The sequence below is a fragment of the Lygodium microphyllum genome, chromosome 17 (genome assembly GCF_053477565.2).
Source record: "Lygodium microphyllum isolate KBCC chromosome 17, Lygodium_microphyllum_v1.1.10, whole genome shotgun sequence".
Lineage (NCBI taxonomy): Eukaryota > Viridiplantae > Streptophyta > Polypodiopsida > Schizaeales > Lygodiaceae > Lygodium > Lygodium microphyllum.
Genome location: NC_141151.1, coordinates 61,435,339 through 61,454,273, shown reverse-complemented (window position 1 = coordinate 61,454,273; position 18,935 = coordinate 61,435,339). Strand labels below are relative to the sequence as shown.

At 40.9% G+C, this 18,935-nt stretch overlaps 1 protein-coding gene across 2 annotated transcripts in view; it reads left to right on the top strand.

Moving 5' to 3' along the window:
• Window positions 1–18,318, top strand: part of LOC148021951 (serine/arginine-rich SC35-like splicing factor SCL30A) — a 39,247-nt gene extending 20,929 nt beyond the window's left edge. For both annotated transcript variants that reach the window (XM_087697481.1, XM_087697482.1), the window contains 8 exons: window positions 360–506; window positions 681–758; window positions 1,782–1,946; window positions 2,026–2,069; window positions 2,158–2,221; window positions 2,810–3,049; window positions 3,538–3,744; window positions 18,069–18,318. In XM_087697481.1, coding sequence (XP_087553607.1) covers window positions 364–506; window positions 681–758; window positions 1,782–1,946; window positions 2,026–2,069; window positions 2,158–2,221; window positions 2,810–3,049; window positions 3,538–3,744; window positions 18,069–18,111 — 984 coding nt within the window. In that variant the 5' untranslated portion in view covers window positions 360–363 and the 3' untranslated portion in view covers window positions 18,112–18,318. The remainder of the gene's footprint in view (window positions 1–359; window positions 507–680; window positions 759–1,781; window positions 1,947–2,025; window positions 2,070–2,157; window positions 2,222–2,809; window positions 3,050–3,537; window positions 3,745–18,068) is intronic.
• Window positions 18,319–18,935: the final 617 nt, after the last annotated feature.

Genomic DNA, 18,935 nt, shown 5'->3' with positions numbered 1-18,935 from the left:
AGAGGCAGGTGATTATTTGAAATAATACCTCAACTAACATGAGACAGCATGGAAATTAGACAGCTGGAGGAGGGAGCATTAACAGTTGTGTTGTGATTATCGTCTACAAGGTTCCTCTAGAGTCTATTCAACAATTCAGATAGAAAATGCACCAATGCATGCTTTACCAGGCTATGGATAGTTATAGACAATTCTGATGAGTCTTACACTGACTTGGTGCTTCTGTTTTGCAAAATACGTGCTGTTCTCATGTTCATGCGATATGTATGATGACTTAGTCAGTTTTCTTCTCTCTCAAAATTATGTGATGTTCATGGTCACAAGTAAATTGTCTGTATCTAATTCAGTATGTTTCTCAGAGGCATGAGGCGGCGCAGTCCCAGTTACAGTCCTCCCCCAAGAAGGGGTTATGGTGGTCGCGGTCGAAGCCCTCCAAGAGGACGTTATGGAGGGCGCAGGGATGCTCCCTCTGGCCTTTTGGTTCGCAATATTCCAAAGAATAGCAGGTTGAAGTTGTGACCATGGCCCTTTGATATATTAAAACTACACAATTGTTATCAGTTTCAATACAAGCATTGGGTGGTTACTGTATGATTTGGATTGTACACCTTCAATATCTTGATTGTCTGTTTCACCTTGAACGAGCTTAACATCTCAAATGGTTCCCTTTTTTGCTGCAGACCAGAGGATCTTCGTATTCCCTTTGAACGATTTGGACGCATCAGAGACGTGTACCTTCCTAAAGATTATTATACCGGGTAAGGCTTTTCTGGTAGCTTAGTAGAACTTGAAATTTGTCTTTAATGTACATCTTCACCATTGCAGACGTGCGAAAGACAGTTGAGGCCTGCTTCTCTAAAAGATCAGTCATGTAACTTAAAGACCATTGGTGCATTCAGCATAGAGTTGTGGCCCAAAGAAAAGCCTCTTGATTTGTAAAGAACATTGGTTGGTGCATGCAAGATAAAGTTGTGACCCAGAGAAGATCAGAACTGGTGCATTCGGCTTGAAGTTGTGGCCCAGACAATGATCATCATAACTTTGCCGTCTAGAGTTTCTGTACCATTAGGATCGAGCCAAGTCTGCTATAGCTTGGGGCTGTGTTAAAATGTTAGTAAGTGTTGTGTGCATTGGTGTTCTTTTGTACCCTCCAGTTTGCTGTGTCTTCTTAGATTGGCTTTGTCTTCCCTCATCAGAGGTAGACAGAAATAGGCCCGCGCTTCTTAGCTGGCTCTTTCGTGCTTCTTTTTTCCTAACTTTGTGGGTTTTTCAAGGCTGTTGAAGTGGTAATCAAAGAAAAAGTGTGGAGTTGAGGGAAAGATAGCTCGTTGCCAACTGAAGTGGTGGAAGGTTAAAGAGAAGTTTTAAAATGGAGCAAAGTTGAATTCAACTGGTTCATTCCTTCAACTGAAGTGAAGAAATTGAAGTCCTTTTCTTGTAATTGAAGTGGCGCTGATAGTGACTTCACAGCAAGGTTAGCAACCGTCGCTTGGCTTGTTCTATACATCTGAACCAAAAATACCTCTGTGATGGGAAGTATTATGAGGCTTGCCTGGTATGTACGTGCCGTACTCCTTTGTGGGCTAGGTAAGGGCGGTATGATAGTTGAGAGTTAGCTTAATTCAGAGGAGGGCCCCGTGTTTCACTCAATCAGGCAGTCTTTCATCTCAGTCAACTTTTAACTCAGAACAATTTCTTCTTTCTGTAAAGCTTTCTAGGATGTGTCTTTATTTCTAGAGGTATATTAACATCAGATTTACTAATATTGTTATGACTTGCAGGGAGCCACGCGGCTTTGGTTTTGTGCAGTACTTGGATCCTCTTCATGCCGCTGAAGCAAAGCGTTATATGGATCGCCAATTCTTTAATGGTCGGGAGATCACTGTAGTGTTTGCTGAAGAAAATAGGAAGAGGCCAGAGGAAATGAGAATGAAAGAAAGATCAAGGTTTTTACCGTTGTGTTCGATAGCTGTCTTGCCAATAATGTCTAAAAGTGTTTTGATTAACATCTCAATTTCCATGTAGAGGGCGCATGAGTTATGGAGGACGGAGGCACTCGCCTTATCAGGGTAATTATTCAACCTTGAAACTTTTGACCTTACTGTCTATATTTGTTGTGGTTCATACTCTAGTGTGTATGTTTATTTTTCTCTGCAGGCTATTCACCATCTCGTTCTCCACGCTATCGATCACCTTCTCCAAGAAGTGGTCGCTATGCAAGGTAGATTTCTGCTATACATCTTGTTGCATATTTAGTATTGCTTATAGGTTCTATCATCTAGGATGCATGGTCTTGTCATACAGCTCATTATATTGAATGTATCATGAACTTTGTGGCCTATTTTGATTTTTGGCAAGACTGCAAAGTGGTTCAAACTTGTGGTCACAAATATGTAGACTAGTAGTACCAGAACTTAGAAATTTGCATTGGGTCTGCAAGTACTTGTGATGTTTACTGCTACCTTGTGTTGTTCTTCAACTTCTTGCTCACGTTTGGAATAAATAATGCAATAGACATAGGAATAAGGCACTCAGTCTAAGAACAGAAGAGTTCAGGCTTCCTACAGTTCTTGGAAGCATTGGTGGTTGAGCTTGTAAGGTGAAAGCAGATTTGCCATAATATGCTGATGATTCTTCCTAAGCAAGCGGTATTCATAAGCTAGCTAGATAGATTTTCTGAAGGAGCCTAGGCTTGCGGCAATTTCAGAGAAAAATCATTATCCTCAACAGCAGTTTGGCAGAGTCAACCTAGTAGATTCGGGCAAATGAGACTGAGGTGATTACCTTCTCATAATATCCCTTTGTGCAGGTCTGAATATCGGCGAGAGAGATATGAATCTGCATCTCCTCCTGCCAGAGGTAGAGGAAGGTTGTCAAGGTCACCTGATTCTCATAGGAAAGGAAGGGGTCGTTCACCTGGTGACAGGTCTTATTCTCCAGCTCCAAGAGATGGGAGGATGAATTCAGATGATGTTCGCATGCAATCAGAATCTCCCCAGCCTAATGATGGGCAAGCAGTGTCTCCAGATCGACGACACAGGGATCCACGGTATGTATAATCAGGCATTGGTAGCTTAAGTCACTGACAGCTTTCTGTCTTTTAGTAGGCATGCTTGCTGTCATGTAATGCAATGGTACTATCTATGCTACAGTCAGGTGTAAACTTAACATAGGTGCTGTTTAGACTTTCAGATCGATTCATTAATCATTTTGTTGGTTCTTATTTACTCACCTGTGATGCATTATGCATGCACCCATATGCATTTGTTGTTAAACTAATGCAGCCTTTTGTTTCTCAAATCTTTTGTCTGAGATTGAACCCTTACCAAGGAAATTCGGAAATTCTTCAGTTGCTGTTGTATTGATTTTGTGTCTTTTGGCTTTTGGCTTGATGCTGGGCGTTTGGTTTTTAATATAGCTCATCTGCAGAAGGATGTGCATTTCTTTTCCATATTGATACATTTAACCACGTGGATGTAACCTAGTCCCTAAGTTCCAATGATTTTGTGTCATGATTGGCTGAATGCTACTTTACAGATCGGTTTCTCATTCTCCTCCACCCAAAAGGTACTCCAGATCCCCTCGAAAGAATTCCAGGTCCCGATCAAAGTCCTGGAGAGATTCGAGATCTCCTCAGTCCCCTTCTCCTGGTCCAAGACGAAAAGTTCCTTCTTCTGCTCGACGTTCAAGGGACTCACCAGATCCAGTGGAGAAAACATACTCTAGTCTGACTCCTGAAGAAAGGTATGAATAAGTACAAGAACGAACTAGAATGATGATTGGCTTGTATCTTGAGTATTCATTTGGAATTCTGTTCATTTGTACAAGAACGAGCTAGGATGATCATTTATTTGTATCCTAAATTTTTATTTGGACTTTGTTCATTCAATTTCTCTGGTTTGCCTTATTCTTCCATAAAAAATTAAAATGCCCACTTTGTAATCTGGACAACTGCAGAAAGTTAACTAGAAAACTTTCCATAATTTAAGGTATGAATTCCACTTAGTTTTGCAAGTCGATCTTCTGGTGGTATATCCTTGATGTTGGTGTCATTGTAAGCGTTGCTGTTTATGGAACAGCTTAGTTATAGGTATGCCTAGCTCAAATTGTCTTTGGCACACAAGATTGCAGTAGTTTTTTGCTTGTTGAGGAAACCTTGCCTCATCTTGGGGAGTCTGCTTATTGGAAGTCATAGCACACATTTGCAGGCACATGTCTGCGGCCTGTTTCTCTTCATTACAGCCATTTAGTGAGAGAGGGTGAATGGAGTCACACAGACATGGGCATAACTGTGGAGGTGATAGTAACTTGTAACTCTAACATTTTGAGTGTAATGTGTGCATTTGGCAAGTAAGCATCTAATAAAGGCTAAAGTAGTAGCTTCTAACACACACACACACACACACACACACACACAGAGGCACAAAGACACAGACCCAGACACAAACATTCACGTGAGACACAGGCGCACAGGGCCAGCCATTTAAATGTAACCTAAATTTCCGTTTTGATGTTTGGATTAAGACTGAGATGATTGTCATGACTTTGAAATGCATTTCCTTTTTCCCAATTCTGAAACTCTTGGCACCCAGCTTATAGCACACACTTGCAATTGTGAGGTTGAAAACAATATCCTCATGTACATTGTAGCCTTGTCCTTTCCAAGAGGGGGCTACTGCTAGCGTACCCTTGTCCTCTCCTGCTGCTATCAGGGCCCTCTCTTGTGGGATGCCACAATGGTTCTGCTTCTAACAGGCCATTGGCAGCTTGGTGGTGTGCTTCAGCCTCCTTGGTGTTAGTATTGCTAGACAAATGATCCACAAGTTTAGACACAACATGATTGATCAGTCAATGGAAGGGTGCATGAATAACTGACTTTGGTAAAGCAGCAAAGAGAGTATGCACTCTTAGATTACACTTTACTAGGGTCCATCTTAGTCTAAGTGGAGATGCTATATAAGTAAAGGTATGCTTCCCACTTGGGTACTTGTAAGAGTCTTCTATGCACAACATGAATTGCAAAGCCTTCCTATTACCATATGAGACAAAAATATTTCTTTCTTTCTTTTGCCCAATTAAATGTTGTTGAAGTGAAATTTCTTGAGACAAACATGTTTCCTACTCATTATGGCAGCTTGATGTTCAGCACCATTTAAAAAAAAAAAAGTACTTGTGTGTGGAGAGTATGGCTCAACGATGAGCTGGTCTAGAGCTAAGGTATTATAAAGTAAGGAGACAATGGATTTAGGCGATCCGCATGTGGGTATATTCTTAGTCAAAGGTTTAGCTACACACCTCATCTATATATTGAGGCCTCAATTGTACTTTCATATCATTTAATCTATTATTCAGCTTTAGCTTGTGTACTTGCAAGACTCTCTCGCCCGCCCGCGCCCCCCCCCCCCCCCCCCCCCCCAAAGCTCCATTTGCCTTCGATAGTGCTCATCTTTTGTGAGGTCCTCACCTAATGGTTGTATCAGAGCATAATCGATAGATGAGGCTTTTTAGGGTTTTTAATTAAACCTTGATGATTAAGTTTCTCTTTAGGGGCAATGCACGTGGTCTAATAAAATTTGGTTAATTAAACCTTGATTAAGTTTTTCTTTAGGGGTAATTCACATGGTCTAATAAAAGAATTGGGCTTTCGATTCTTGTCAAAATTTCTCAAAATTTCTTTAGTGCATTTTGGGGCTTTTTACATTGGAATGCCATGTTATTATATTAAGGCAGTCAATGAAGCATTGAAGATTGTTGGAGTGTCTCACCTTTGATATTAGGTGTAAAATGGCTTGCCAAGCATCCATTGCTTGGCGACATTGCGACAAGTGATGACATCGATATCCAAGGGGATTTCTATCTCCTCATAGATTTTGCAAGATATTAAAAGATTATTTTTATGGAAAAAAAAAGAGTGCCTCGCCTTGGTAGCAGACACAAAATGGCTTGCCAAGCATCAAGTGCTTGGCAACATTGTAGCAAGGGGTGACATTGATGTTGAGGAGAGATTTCTATCTTATAAGTTGTCGTAGATTTTGCAAGAGATTAAAAAACTATTATTAGAGAAAAATAAAAAAGAAAAATAAATTTTAAATGTAAATTTAATTGAAATTAGATATTGGCCATGCATATGTATGTGCTAAGACCTTTCAATCACTTGTGACATAGTTGTGTTGGGTCCTTTGCCCAGATTTTAATCTAAAATGAGTTGTACTTCTTTTTTGTGCGATTCTTGAAGTTCTCTCTTTTGGGGGGTTTTGTAAATACTTTTCCATGGCCTTTGTGCCGAGCTCAAGAGCCGTACTCTCATCTTTGTCCCTTGATCACATGTATTATGGCTTTGAGCCATGCTAGCTTTTGACCAATCTCTGAGACATGCACATATCCCTCTTAATCACGCCCTTGGTCATGCGCACAATGCCTTTGAGCCATGCATATGCACCTCTAAATTATGTTCTATTTATGTATTTGAGTTGATTGATAGACCATGCTATGCTCGAGTTACAAAAATCTTCGTTCTTTGTATAATCTCTTATTAGAATCTATTGTGTAGGACCAGACACTGCCTTTATTGAGGTAATATTCTCCCATGTTTCATGTCATTGGTTTAGTCACCCATGTGGAGATTGTCAGAAGTGGAGCAGCGGTGAAAGCATAAACATGTGCTGAAATAAACTGCTGAAACACAAGACAAAAAGAGAAAAGAAAAGAACACGATACAGATGAGAACTCAGATGTATGCACGGGAAATGGAATCCATATATCTGAACACGAGACAGTCGCATACAATAGTGAGTCACTGGCTGCGTGGGCACTGGCACTGGCTCCTCTCTCCACAGAGTCTGCAGATGGTGAAGATGAAGTGACTGACTGAGGAGGAGCCACTGAGTATAAATAGGCTAAAAAAGTGGGGAGCAATAATGCTGGTCGGACAACATTTAATGCTGGCCGACTGGTGCATAAAATGCCCCAATGGCATAAAATGCCACACCAGAAAAATACCTAAAATACCTAATAAAAATGCCCAGCCCAGATCAAGCTCAGACTCACACATGAGCTGACAAATACTTTGCTAACACCCTCTCTTAGATCATGAGTGATCTGATATAATACAATAGTACAATGAAAAGGGATCATAAACTATACAACATAGAACCACCAAGTAGAACCATGGATACCCAAGCAGTGGGTGATCAAGCCACCACCAAGGTGCCTTGGAGAGAACCCGATGTCGATGTCGATCGTACCAAACACTTGAAAATAGAGAAGATCATAGTATGTCTCTGTGTCCATCACCAATATCTCGCAGTAGCATACAAGACCATCCTGTCAAAAATGCTGCTGAACATAGGTGACCATGGATTCGCCGCCTTTGGCCAGACCGCCAAAGTGTCCCCTCATGTGAGCTCCAGACAAAAGCCTCTCGCTCTCTGTCAGATGACCAGCTCATCATGAACCTGGATGTCAATCCCAGTTCCAGGATTTGATTCCGCCAGACTGAAGTCGATGCGTCAGGGACGTCCCTCTTTGGAACCTGTGCACCTGTATAAAAGTATAGATGAGGCGCGGCTGCCCCATCTGAACACCCGCTCACACTCCCTCTCTAGCACAGGAGAGTCGTGAGGGATGACCTCATCACCACCACTAGAAAGCAGCCGAGGAAGGGGCCACCAAGCCCTTCCCGCGATCCAAAGAAGAGGATCCCTTCCGCGCCTTGGACTTCACCTTGGTCGGAGGATCGGAATCGGAGTTTGACAAAGGAGAGGACTCATCAGTAGAGTCAGCATCCCGCTTCGTCTTCTGCTCCTTCCTGGAAGCCGCTAACTTCTTGCAGTCCTTCCGCAAATGTCCCTTCTTGCCACAGTGGTAACATTGGGCCTTCGACTTCGCCTTCCCGTTACCCCTCTCTGAAGCTACATAAGCCTCACCTCCATAATGTGCTGGAAGCCGCCCCTGTAATCTCAAGGATGTCTCATGGTTGTCCTCATCAAAGTCTTCAGGAAGAGGAAAAGGATGGAGAGGACGAGGAGTAGCTCCACAGACGATGTACCATAACCGCTTCTGTACAAACCAAGCTTTCATGACAGCACTCCATGTGAGATAATCAGGTCCATGTAACTTATCATCAGTGGAAGTGCATGGAGGAGCCATAAGGAGAGGATAAGAAGAGAAGTAGAGAAGAGATGGAATTTAGAGAGGAAACACAGCCAAAACACAAGCACAGACTGCAGAAAATGAGAGTTCACATGCAATATAACCCAAAATCTGATCAATAGAAGACAAAATCTGCTGCAGAAAGTCAAAAAATCAGTCAAAAACTGCCAAAAACAGAGAAAACGGCCTGAAGTAACAGTCACCCAGCCACGAGAGATGCTGAATCAGCAAAACGCAGGCGTTAAACTAGAGAAAAGCAGGTAGAAAACTGTCGCCAGCAGCTGCAGATGAAAAACGCAGGCAGCAGAGGGTGCGGAGGCAGCAGGCGATGGCAAAACTGCAAAAAACGCAGGCTGAAAACAGCCCTAAAACAGGTCGCCTGGCTGCGACAGCAGTCGTCGGATCAGCAGGGGTAAAAACAGTCCTGAAATCAGCAAGAAAACACAGCAGAAACACACATCCTGAAAACTGATACCATGTCAGAAGTGGAGCAGCGGTGAAAGCATAAACATGTGCTGAAATAAACTGCTGAAACACAAGACAAAAAGAGAAAAGAAAAGAACACGATACAGATGAGAACTCAGATGTATGCACGGGAAATGGAATCCATATATCTGAACACGAGACAGTCGCATACAACAGCGAGTCACTGGCTGCGTGGGCACTGGCACTGGCTCCTCTCTCCACAGAGTCTGCAGATTGTGAAGATGAAGTGACTGACTGAGGAGGAGCCACTGAGTATAAATAGGCTAAAAAAGTGGGGAGCAATAATGCTGGTCGGACAGCATTTAATGCTGGCCGACTGGTGCATAAAATGCCCCAATGGCATAAAATGCCACACCAGAAAAATACCTAAAATACCTAATAAAAATGCCCAGCCCAGATCAAGCTCAGACTCACACATGAGCTGACAAATACTCTGCTAACAGAGATATGGTAGGGTTGAAAAAAGAAGACACAGTGAGTGAGAGCACGATTGGAATATAATGAGCTCAAACACTAACCCAAAAATGCAAAACCATAGAAATGGAGACATGCAAAAACTAATGAATGAAATGTAAAGAATGCTCAAGGAGATAGTTGACCAACAGCTAGTGGCTCTTGAAGGAGCAAGCTGAGGGAGGTGTCTGTGTATTGTCGACCATAGACAGATCTTCAATGTAGTCACCACCTCTTGGAGTAGAGGTTGACAAAGAAAAGTGTTGAAAACACAAGAATTACATGCTTTGTAGAAGCAAACACTGATGAGGCCGATGCTGAAAAGTGCTCCAAACTACACATAGCAGCAATGCAAGCGCATGGAGACGGAAGTACAGCAATCTAGGAGGTTGGAATGATTAGGTCAACAACTAGGAACACTCGAATAGGGGATGCATCATTCGGTTAAGGGGGTTGGAGTGATGATGATAGCAGTTGGAACTAAATGCAAAGGTGAGCAGCCTTTGGATGTTCAAGGAAGCAATTGGAGATGATGAGAAATGAGTGGGTGGCAAGAGGAGGAGGAGCTGGTAGGCATGTAAGGATGAATTAGGGATAGATTGGGATCGATTGGATGCAAGGATACATCATATAAGTAATCTAGCACTCTCTCTATTTATAGATGGGGAACCAATCATAAAAATGGGAAGTTTTCTTGAACTAGGGATAGATTGGGATCGATTGGATGCAAGGATACATCATATAAGTAATCTAGCAGTCTCTCTATTTATAGATGGGGAACCAATCATAAAAATGGGAAGTTTTCTTATGGGACTTTGATATAGAGTGAATTTGAGTTTTGGGGTTGTTCAATGAGGTAATGAAGGTTTCATGTAAAATGCACCTTTTTTAGCTTAATAACCCATGACTTGAAGGGGGGGTGGGTTAGTTATTATTTACCTTTAGGTGTGAACACACATTATTGTGTGTGTTTAGGTGCAAATACCTTTTACACCACTTCACCTGAAATAAGGTCATGTTCAGGTGCACTCCTTAGCCTATATATTGTGGCCCTATCAATATTACTTTCATATCACTCCTATTCTTCAGCTTGTGCACTTGCAACACACACACATACACACACACACACAAAGTGTTTAGTATGTTTGAAAGTGAACACAATCTTTAGGGATAGTACCCTTCCATGGAGATCATCGTCATGAATTGTGCATAAAGAATAATAAGGAAATGGACATGATACTCATCTCCTAGTTGTAGAGCTAATAGAGGCTTGCAACAGAGGTTGGGGTCGACAAGCCAAGCCTCTAGATGAGAGTTTGACATTTGATATGACCAGTCCACACTAGTGCAATTATGTAGGTAGAGCCTTTGAGGGTTTGAGGTTCAAATGAGTGAGTTAGCCAAGCCTCTATGATAAGAGTTTGGCATCGATATGACAAGCCCACTCCAATACAGTTATGTAGGTAGAGCCTTTGTGGGCCTCAAGTCCAAATGAGTGAGTTGCAAGATAATGCAAGCAAACCTTATATTATCCTCTGAAGGTCTCAATGCCAAAAGAGTAATGCACACAAACAAGCAATGTGTCTCTTTTATAGAAATTAGCCGCTTGAACCCGAAAGTGCTATGAACACACGCACATTGCAAGGGCGTCCTAACTTTTGGGATGATTAAAGCATAGTGACACTCAATGGCCAATGCTATGGGTGCCTATCACAAAGATGTAGGACATGCTTGCTTCTCAACTTTGATAGGGCAAAACTTCTCCATCCTACTCATTCCACCCATTCTTGTCGCTCATCCTTGCATCTCAGCCAGATTTTCGGCCCATTTCAGCTGATTGTCAGCATTTTTTCAGTCCTATTTAGCCCATTTGAGCTCCATTCAATCCCCATCTCAGCGATCCTTAATGGCTGTAAATTGCACTTTCTATATGTTGCCTCAAGACATATAACTTGGTGTTTGCTTTATAGGATGCCAAGGTGATCCCCATCTAGCTTTGTTAGCTGTAGATACTTTTTCTAGCTGTTATGCCAAAATTGGGTGTTTGTTGGCTGCTCTCATAAAAGCATGGATGGATATCAATCCTTTGGATGTAGCAAGAAAAGCTCATTATGCCCAACTTTTACAATGTATCAAAGTTTGAAAATACTTGATTGGTGAAGTTTTTGAACAATTTGTTCGAAGTTGACTAAGTGTTCGAAAATGTCATTTTCATCCAATAGGATTCCACACACCCTTCCGAGGTATTCATTCCATTTTTCTTCTCAAGGATCATGCTATATCAAATAGAAGAGGCTGTGTTAGAATTTGCCAATTCTATGGGTAGTGCCCAATGTTTTTGTCTTTAGTTCTTTTTAGTTCTTAGTGTGAACACAACTAAAGTTATGAGTTGTGTCACCACTCTTAGAGTCAGAGTTAGAGTTAGTTAACTCTAGTTGAGTTAGAGCTAGGTCTATCTTAGACCTATCTTGTACCTTTTATTCTCATTCTTTCAGTTCAGGAAGTACACTCTACTCTTTTGCTTCAACACACTCTCATTGTCTCTTTTTTCTTTCCTCCATAGTTGGCTGTCATTTTCCAACATTTGGTATCAGAGCAGGTTCTACGCGTGGATTCAATTCAGCCACCGTCAGCCTGCGCCGCCCCGCCTAAGGTCTTTTTGTTGTTAGCTAGCTCTTTGCCCAAGAAAGAGAAGGATGAGCTGTTGCTGTTTTTAGCTTGCGTGCAGCCCTACGTGCAATCCTGTACGTAGCTTGCATGCAACCCAAAAAGTTACTGTTTTGGAGGAGTTGCTGTTGTTTTCAGCTTTGCTCCTTATTTGCTCACCTATGTCCATCATATTCTCAGCACTGCTTGCGATTTTTTGCAAATCCTTAAAAGTGCAAAAACCCTAATTTTCAGATTTGGTTTTTTTTTTTTTGGTGAAAATTTCTAGAAATTTCCATCCATTTTGGTCATCTCTTTACTAATCTTAGCTCATGCCGCCCAAAATTTGGGGCTTTTGCCAATTTTTACTCTCGGAGTTCAAATTGATAACCAATTTGAAAAAATTTCACAATTTCTTTGACATTTCTGTAAAAAATTATTGGGCTTTTGCTCGATTTGCAATCTTAAATGCGAATCTTCATTGGAAATGTTGACATTATACAATTTCATTGACATTGGTGCAAGAAATTAGGGACTTTTTGTTCTAGAGGCTCAGCATGCATCACGAGGTAAATTCCAATTGTTGTTCGTTATTGGCATGCACCTCGAGGTGACATTACTATAGAAATTCAAGCTATATGGTACAAATTTTTTCAATTTCTTAAAATTTTAGGACACATTCCAAGGTAGCAAACAAGAGGTGAAGCAACATTTAATTGCTGTTACAGTCAAATTGAGCAAAAAAATTAGGTAAAATTCAGTAAATTTTGGTAAGAATCGGTATTCAGTTGTTGCTGTAATTTGTACTTTTGAGGCCACGCATTAGAGACATGTGTGGTACAACAGTGCGTTGTTATTTCTTGGCTAAGTGTTGATTTAGGTTAAATTGGGCACACTTTGGTATTTGTGTCACAATTTGGTACTTGTATAATCTCGAGGGGATGTTTGGTACTTTGAGGAGTACAATCTATACTTCAGTAGAGAAATATTTGACTGTAGATGTTTTTCCATTATTGATGATATGGCACGTCACAAGATTAATGATCATAGAAGCATCCTTGGTGTCCTTAGTCAGGAGGACAAACTTGATGGTTCAAACTACTCGTGGAGTTTTATGGTTCGCAACCTTCTTGTAGCAAAGGACTTGTGGGACTATGTTATAGGTAATTTGCAGTGACCAGGAGGTCCTGCACCTTAAACACCTCAGCTTGACGTAAGAGGACTGGTTGGTGGTGGGATATCCCTCCTCCCCCTCTTATCAAGGATCACAGGAGATGGGACTCAAAAGATGCTCATGCACTTTCTTTGATTGCCTTGTAATTAAAAAGATCGATCATTCCACACATTTGGTCTTGTAAGATCTCAAAATTAGCTTGGGATATACTTGACGTATATTTGCAGCACGTAATGAGACTAGAATATCTCATCTCTGTAGAGAGTTGGCCAATGTGAAGATGGATGAAGGTGATAGCATGACAAATCACCTTACTCAATTATAGGATTTGCTCGAGCAACTGCTCAATATGGATAAAATCATTCAAGATGTTGAATTGGTAAACATCACACTAAACTCTCTTCTAGAGTCGCATCTTGGTTTTCATACCTCTTTGATGTTGTCTTTTGGGGGGGGGGAGTTCGTGACAGCCCCTTACATTTGTGGAGTTGGAAGGCCTCTTGTTGTAAGAGAAATAGGCTTAGAAGAATGTTGCATTGTGTTCAGGAGATGTGGCAATGCTTTCAAAGTTCAAAGGCAAAGGAAAATTCAAGCAAAATGTAAAAAATGAGCAAAAGGGTGATGCTAGACAGCTATCAAATAAGGCTATCCAAGACATAGAAAAGTCTAAAAAGAAGAGGAAATGTCATTATTGCAAGAAACTAGGTCACTATATTGATAAATGCTGTAAGAGATTAGCCAAAGAGATGAAAAAGGACTCCGGTTTGGTTGTTTAAGAGACATCACCTAGCAAATCTATTGATAGTGATGCTTGAGTTAACTTTGTGGAGGACTATGCATTTTTGACTTGCAGTTATGATTCTTCGATGGGCTGATTTAGTATTTAACGTTGTTGAAATGCAACACACATGCTATTTTGACAGCAAAGCTTCAAAGCATATCGCTTCTAGGAAGTGTTTGTTTTTCTCTTTGCATTCAATCCTTGTTGGGAAGCGAGTTACATGTGCAAACAATAGCAGTTATGATGTTTGTGGCATTGGGAAAATCACTATTATTGCTGCAGATGGTTCTGACTTCATGCTTCTAGATGTCTTGTTTGTGCCTGGTACTATAAAAAACTTGTTGTCTGTCTTTGCTTTTAAGAAGCATGGCTTTTAGGTCATCTTTGAGGATGACAAATGCATTGTCAAAGATGGGGAGATGGATTATACACTCAGGCTCTTTGGGACCTTGTATAAAGGGTTTGTTTTTGTTGGATACCTATGGTGGACAGTCTCATGATGCTTTGGCAGTCACTACTCTATCACCCGCTCTGCGGAATGTGGAGCTATGGCTTGCTCGCTATGGACGTATGAGTTTTGGGAGTTTGATGACCCTTACGGAGGTGTCATGTGGTAGATGCATTGCCTCTAGTGGAGACTCCACCTCCTCATGCATGCAAGGGATGTATTTTCGGCAAGATGCACAAATTTTCCTTCAAAAAGGATAGTGTAGTGCTTGCTCTCTAAAAATTGTAGCTTATTCACTCTGTTGTTTGTGGCTCCATGAGAACACGTGCACTTGGAGGTCGTTTTTACTTTTTTACATTTATTGATGACTACTCTCGATATACATACTGTATGGGCTAAAAGCAAAACCTGATGTATTTATGCATTTTAAACATATTGTTGCAAAGCTTGAGGTTGAAAGCGGCTTGAAAGTGCAAACACTTCACATGGATAGAGAGGGGAGTACATGTCTTGTGCTTTTGAGAACATATTTGCTTGATCATGGCATTACGTATCAAGCCAGTGTTAGAATGACTCCTTAGTAGAATGGTGTTGCTGAAAGTAAGAATCACACTATTATGGAAATGACTAGTCGTATGCTCAAAAGCAAGGGGTTGTCTCATAACTTTTGGTTAGAAGGCCTTCAGTGTGCAAATCATGTGTTCAATCGTGCACCCACTAAGGCACTAAAGATGATCTCTCTTTTTGAATTTGTCATGGCAAGAAACCCAAGGTCAACTACTTTTGGGTGTTTGGTTGCATAGCCTATCTACATGTTTTGAAAGAGCTTTGTGGGAAGCTTGATAAGGCTGTAAAATGCATATTTACTGGCTATAGTTTGGAAAGCAAGGGCTATCACTTGTATGACCCACACACAAAGAACGTTTTACGAAGCTCAGCAAGATGTACATTGGACGTAGGCTATGCAGGATGAGTTAGACTCTATTGCCACTAACTTTGCATGGGATCTTGTGGATTTACCACTTGGCAAGAAGGCCATTGGCACAAAATGTATTTTAATACTCAAACGCAAGGCTAATGGTACCATTGATAGGTACAAAGCACGGTTGGTAGCAAAAGGCTATGCACAGATAAGGGCATAGATTATGAAGAGGCTTTTGCTCCTACATCTCGTATGAGTACGATGAGATGTGTAATTGCTATGGCTACAAATCATGGTTGGAAGGTATATTAGTTGGACATTAAGATAATATTCTTGAATGGGGATTTGCATGAGGATGTTTATGTGTCACAACCTCTAGGGTTTGTGGTTAAGGGGGAAGAGCACATGGTATGCAAGCTACACAAAGCTCTTTATGGTCTCAAACAAGCTCCTTGTCCATGGTACTTTACAATTGATGCATATTTCGCCAACAAAGGGTTCAAAAGCAGTCCGATTGCTCCCACTCTATACATTAAGAATGAAGGTGGGGACTTGTTGAGTATCATTCTTTATGTAGATGACATGTTGCTTCGTGGAGCTTCAGAAGTAAAATTGTAGATTTCAAGGTTGAATTAAAACATGTATTTGCTATGTTAGATATGGGCTGTCTACACTATTATTTGGGGATTCAATTCACCCAAAATCAGCATGGTATCATCATGTCACAGTCACAATATGTAGATAAGTTGTTACATAGGTTTAATATGCAAGATTGGAAACCTATATGTACTCCTATGGAGCTAGGCTTAAAGTTGTCTATGCATGATGGTAAAGAGATGTCTAATGTTGCAATTTACAGCAAGTCTTATTTATCGCTGCGACACACGCCCTGACATTTAGTATGTAGTATCTCAGATGAGTAGGTATATGTATAGTGTTGAGCTAAAATATGCATTACTTGTTGATTAGCCTCTTAAACAGCCCCAAAACACACTAAAAAGTGCTCTTTTAAAGTAAAAACCCTAAAACGGGGAGCGGTTCAAGAGAGTTCAATGGAAACCCTAAAACGGGAAGCGGTTCAAGAGAGTTCATTGGAAACCTTGATTTTTGGGGTGCCACATCTATAAATAGACAAGCTGCTCCCATTCAGCCTTATTCCGTATGTGCAGGTTTGTTACTCCACGTGCAGATTTCAGCCATTAGCCTCCTCCCACGTGTTTGTCCAACCCTCTAGATTGTTGCCACTCCATCCGTGTTTGCTCTTGTTGTTGGCACCTTCATCCATGCTGATGTCAGCTGTTGGCAACATCATCATCTACTGCGATCTGATCATCCAATCATTGCCAGCCATATCAGACATTGTTTCGGCATGTTGTTTACAGCAGACTGTGCACATTATCTAGCTTTCGATTGGCAGTACACTGCTGCGTTTACCAGTTTTCAGCCTCCAGACTGTTGCGTTTTGGTGACCAGCTTGCTGCCATTCACTATTCAGCACTCCTACACTCCGACTGGTAGTCACAGACTTGGGATCCGTCTTCGGTGGACGTCACACTCTGACATTGCTCTGCCCTTGAGCACATTGTATACTCTTACATTCATTTACAACATTCATTCACTTCAGAGTTGTGTTCTCTCTCTCCCTTCTTTTGTTTGTGTTTGAGTTTCTGTGTTTAAGTTTTGAAGTTTTGCGTTTAAGGTTTGAGTTTTGAGTTTTGTATTTAGGGTTTGAGTTTTGCCCTCCGTGTCTATGTTTGTCTCTTTGTGTTTCTATTGTGATCGTACACTCTATGTGTCCTCAAGGCAAACCCTAGCAGTTTTCTTCACATGTAGCCCACAGACTATACATTGGCAAGTTGTTAAGCGGATCTTCAGATACTTGCAAGATACTGAGTCACATGCATCAGTATTTTCTTTGGGGGGGGGGGACTTGCAATTATAGGCTTACAGTGATTGGGCTGGTGTTGCAGACACTAGGCAGTCTACTAGTGGACACTGTTTCTTTTTGGGCCATTCATGCATTTCATGGCTAAGCAAGAAACAACCTATAGTGGCTACCTCGACCTGTGAGGTTGAGTACATGGTAGCCTTCACGGCAACAGTGGAATGTGTATAGTTGCGTAGATTGTTGGCTGATCTACATTTACCATTAGAGGGTCCTATACCCATTCTTTTTGACAGTCAGAGTGCTATTGCAGTGGCACGAAATCTTGTGTTTCATGCTCGTACGAAACTTATTGAGGTGTATTACCATCATGTTAGAGATAGATGCTATGCAAGAGAGATCAGCTTGATGTATATTCCTACACAAGAAAATGTTGTAGACATTTTTACTAAGGCACTACCTCATGAGAAGTTTGAGGCTTTTTTCAAGTCCTTAAACTTGCTACCCTTTGGTGAATGATCATTCTTGTACTTTACCACATTGGCATTGCAGGGGGGGTTTTGCAGGGGGGGTTTTAGAATTTGCTAGTTCTATGGGAAGTGCCCAACGCTTTAGTCTTTAGTTCTTTTTCAGTTCTTCGTGTGAAGTTATAAGTTGTATCACCACTCTTTAGAGTTAGAGTTAGAGTTAGTTAACTCAAGTTGAATTAGACTCAGGTCTATCTTAGACCTATCTTGTACATTTCATTCTCATTGTTTCAGTTCAGCAAGTATGCTCTACTCTTTTGCTTCAGCACCAATACCAATTGGCGAGCACTCCCCAACTGCAGAAATCTGAAATAGGTAGGTCGTTATGCTATCAGGAAGGAAAAGCAGGTGGGCATAAGCAAGAGCAATTAGGGAGCGCACTCCCAAGCTGATGTAATGGGAATGACAAAGTTCAGTCCCTTGCCCCCAAAAAAAAACCACCAAAAAAAAAACTTGCAATGCAAAGGGACATTCATGCATTAATAAATGACCCAAAAATGTCTTTGGTTTAACTCAAAACTTTAACTTTTGTTGGCCCTGTCGATTGCTAAAATTGTGTTCACATGCTGACTTAATTTTACCTTGCTTCATTTAGGTCACTGCGTGGAGAATCCCGGTCACCTGGAAGATCTTCATGATGCACAAGTTCTAGTCAGATCTTTCAAGATTTAAGATGCTTTGGATTACTAATGAGTATATTTGAAAGCTGTTTGTAGATTGACCTCAGGTCAATATTTTCAGTGGTTTCTTCAATGGGAGGTCTATGTGCAGAAAATGAAGCATTACAGTACTCTTTGCTGTTGTCTTTTAGACCTTGATTGCATAGCTTTTTTTGGCTTCTAAAGTGATGAGTTAGTAGCTTAATTACATGTATTCACTGGAGTTATATTGCTGCATTTTAATATTGTGTTATGAGTTGGTATGTCAAATGCATGTTGTGGAGTCTTTTTTAATCATAGGTGATGAGCTGGTGCCAGTCCTTTTTAAGTACAAGTGAAAAACAAAGCTTCCCAATGTTGTCATATGCTAGTTTTACGACTGTTTTCCCTAATTCTGCAACAGGAAGTTGCTTTTCATTCATTAGACAAATCAATGTGTCAATGTGTATAATCAATGTGTAGGCTGCAAGAGGGAGTTGCTTTTCATTCAGTAGACAAGTCAATTGCTTGCATAGCTTTTTTTTGGCTTCTAAAGTGATGAGTTAGTAGCTTAATTACATGTATTCACTGGAGTTATATTGCTGCATTTTAATATTGTGTTATGAGTTGGCATGTCAAATGCATGTTGTGGAGTCTTTTTTAATCATAGGTGATGAGCTGGTGCCAGTCTTTTTTAAGTACAAGTGAAAAACAAAGCTTCCCAATGTTGTCATATGCTAGTTTTACGACTGTTTTCCCTAATTCTGCAACAGGAAGTTACTTTTCATTCATTAGACAAATCAATGTGTCAATGTGTATAATCA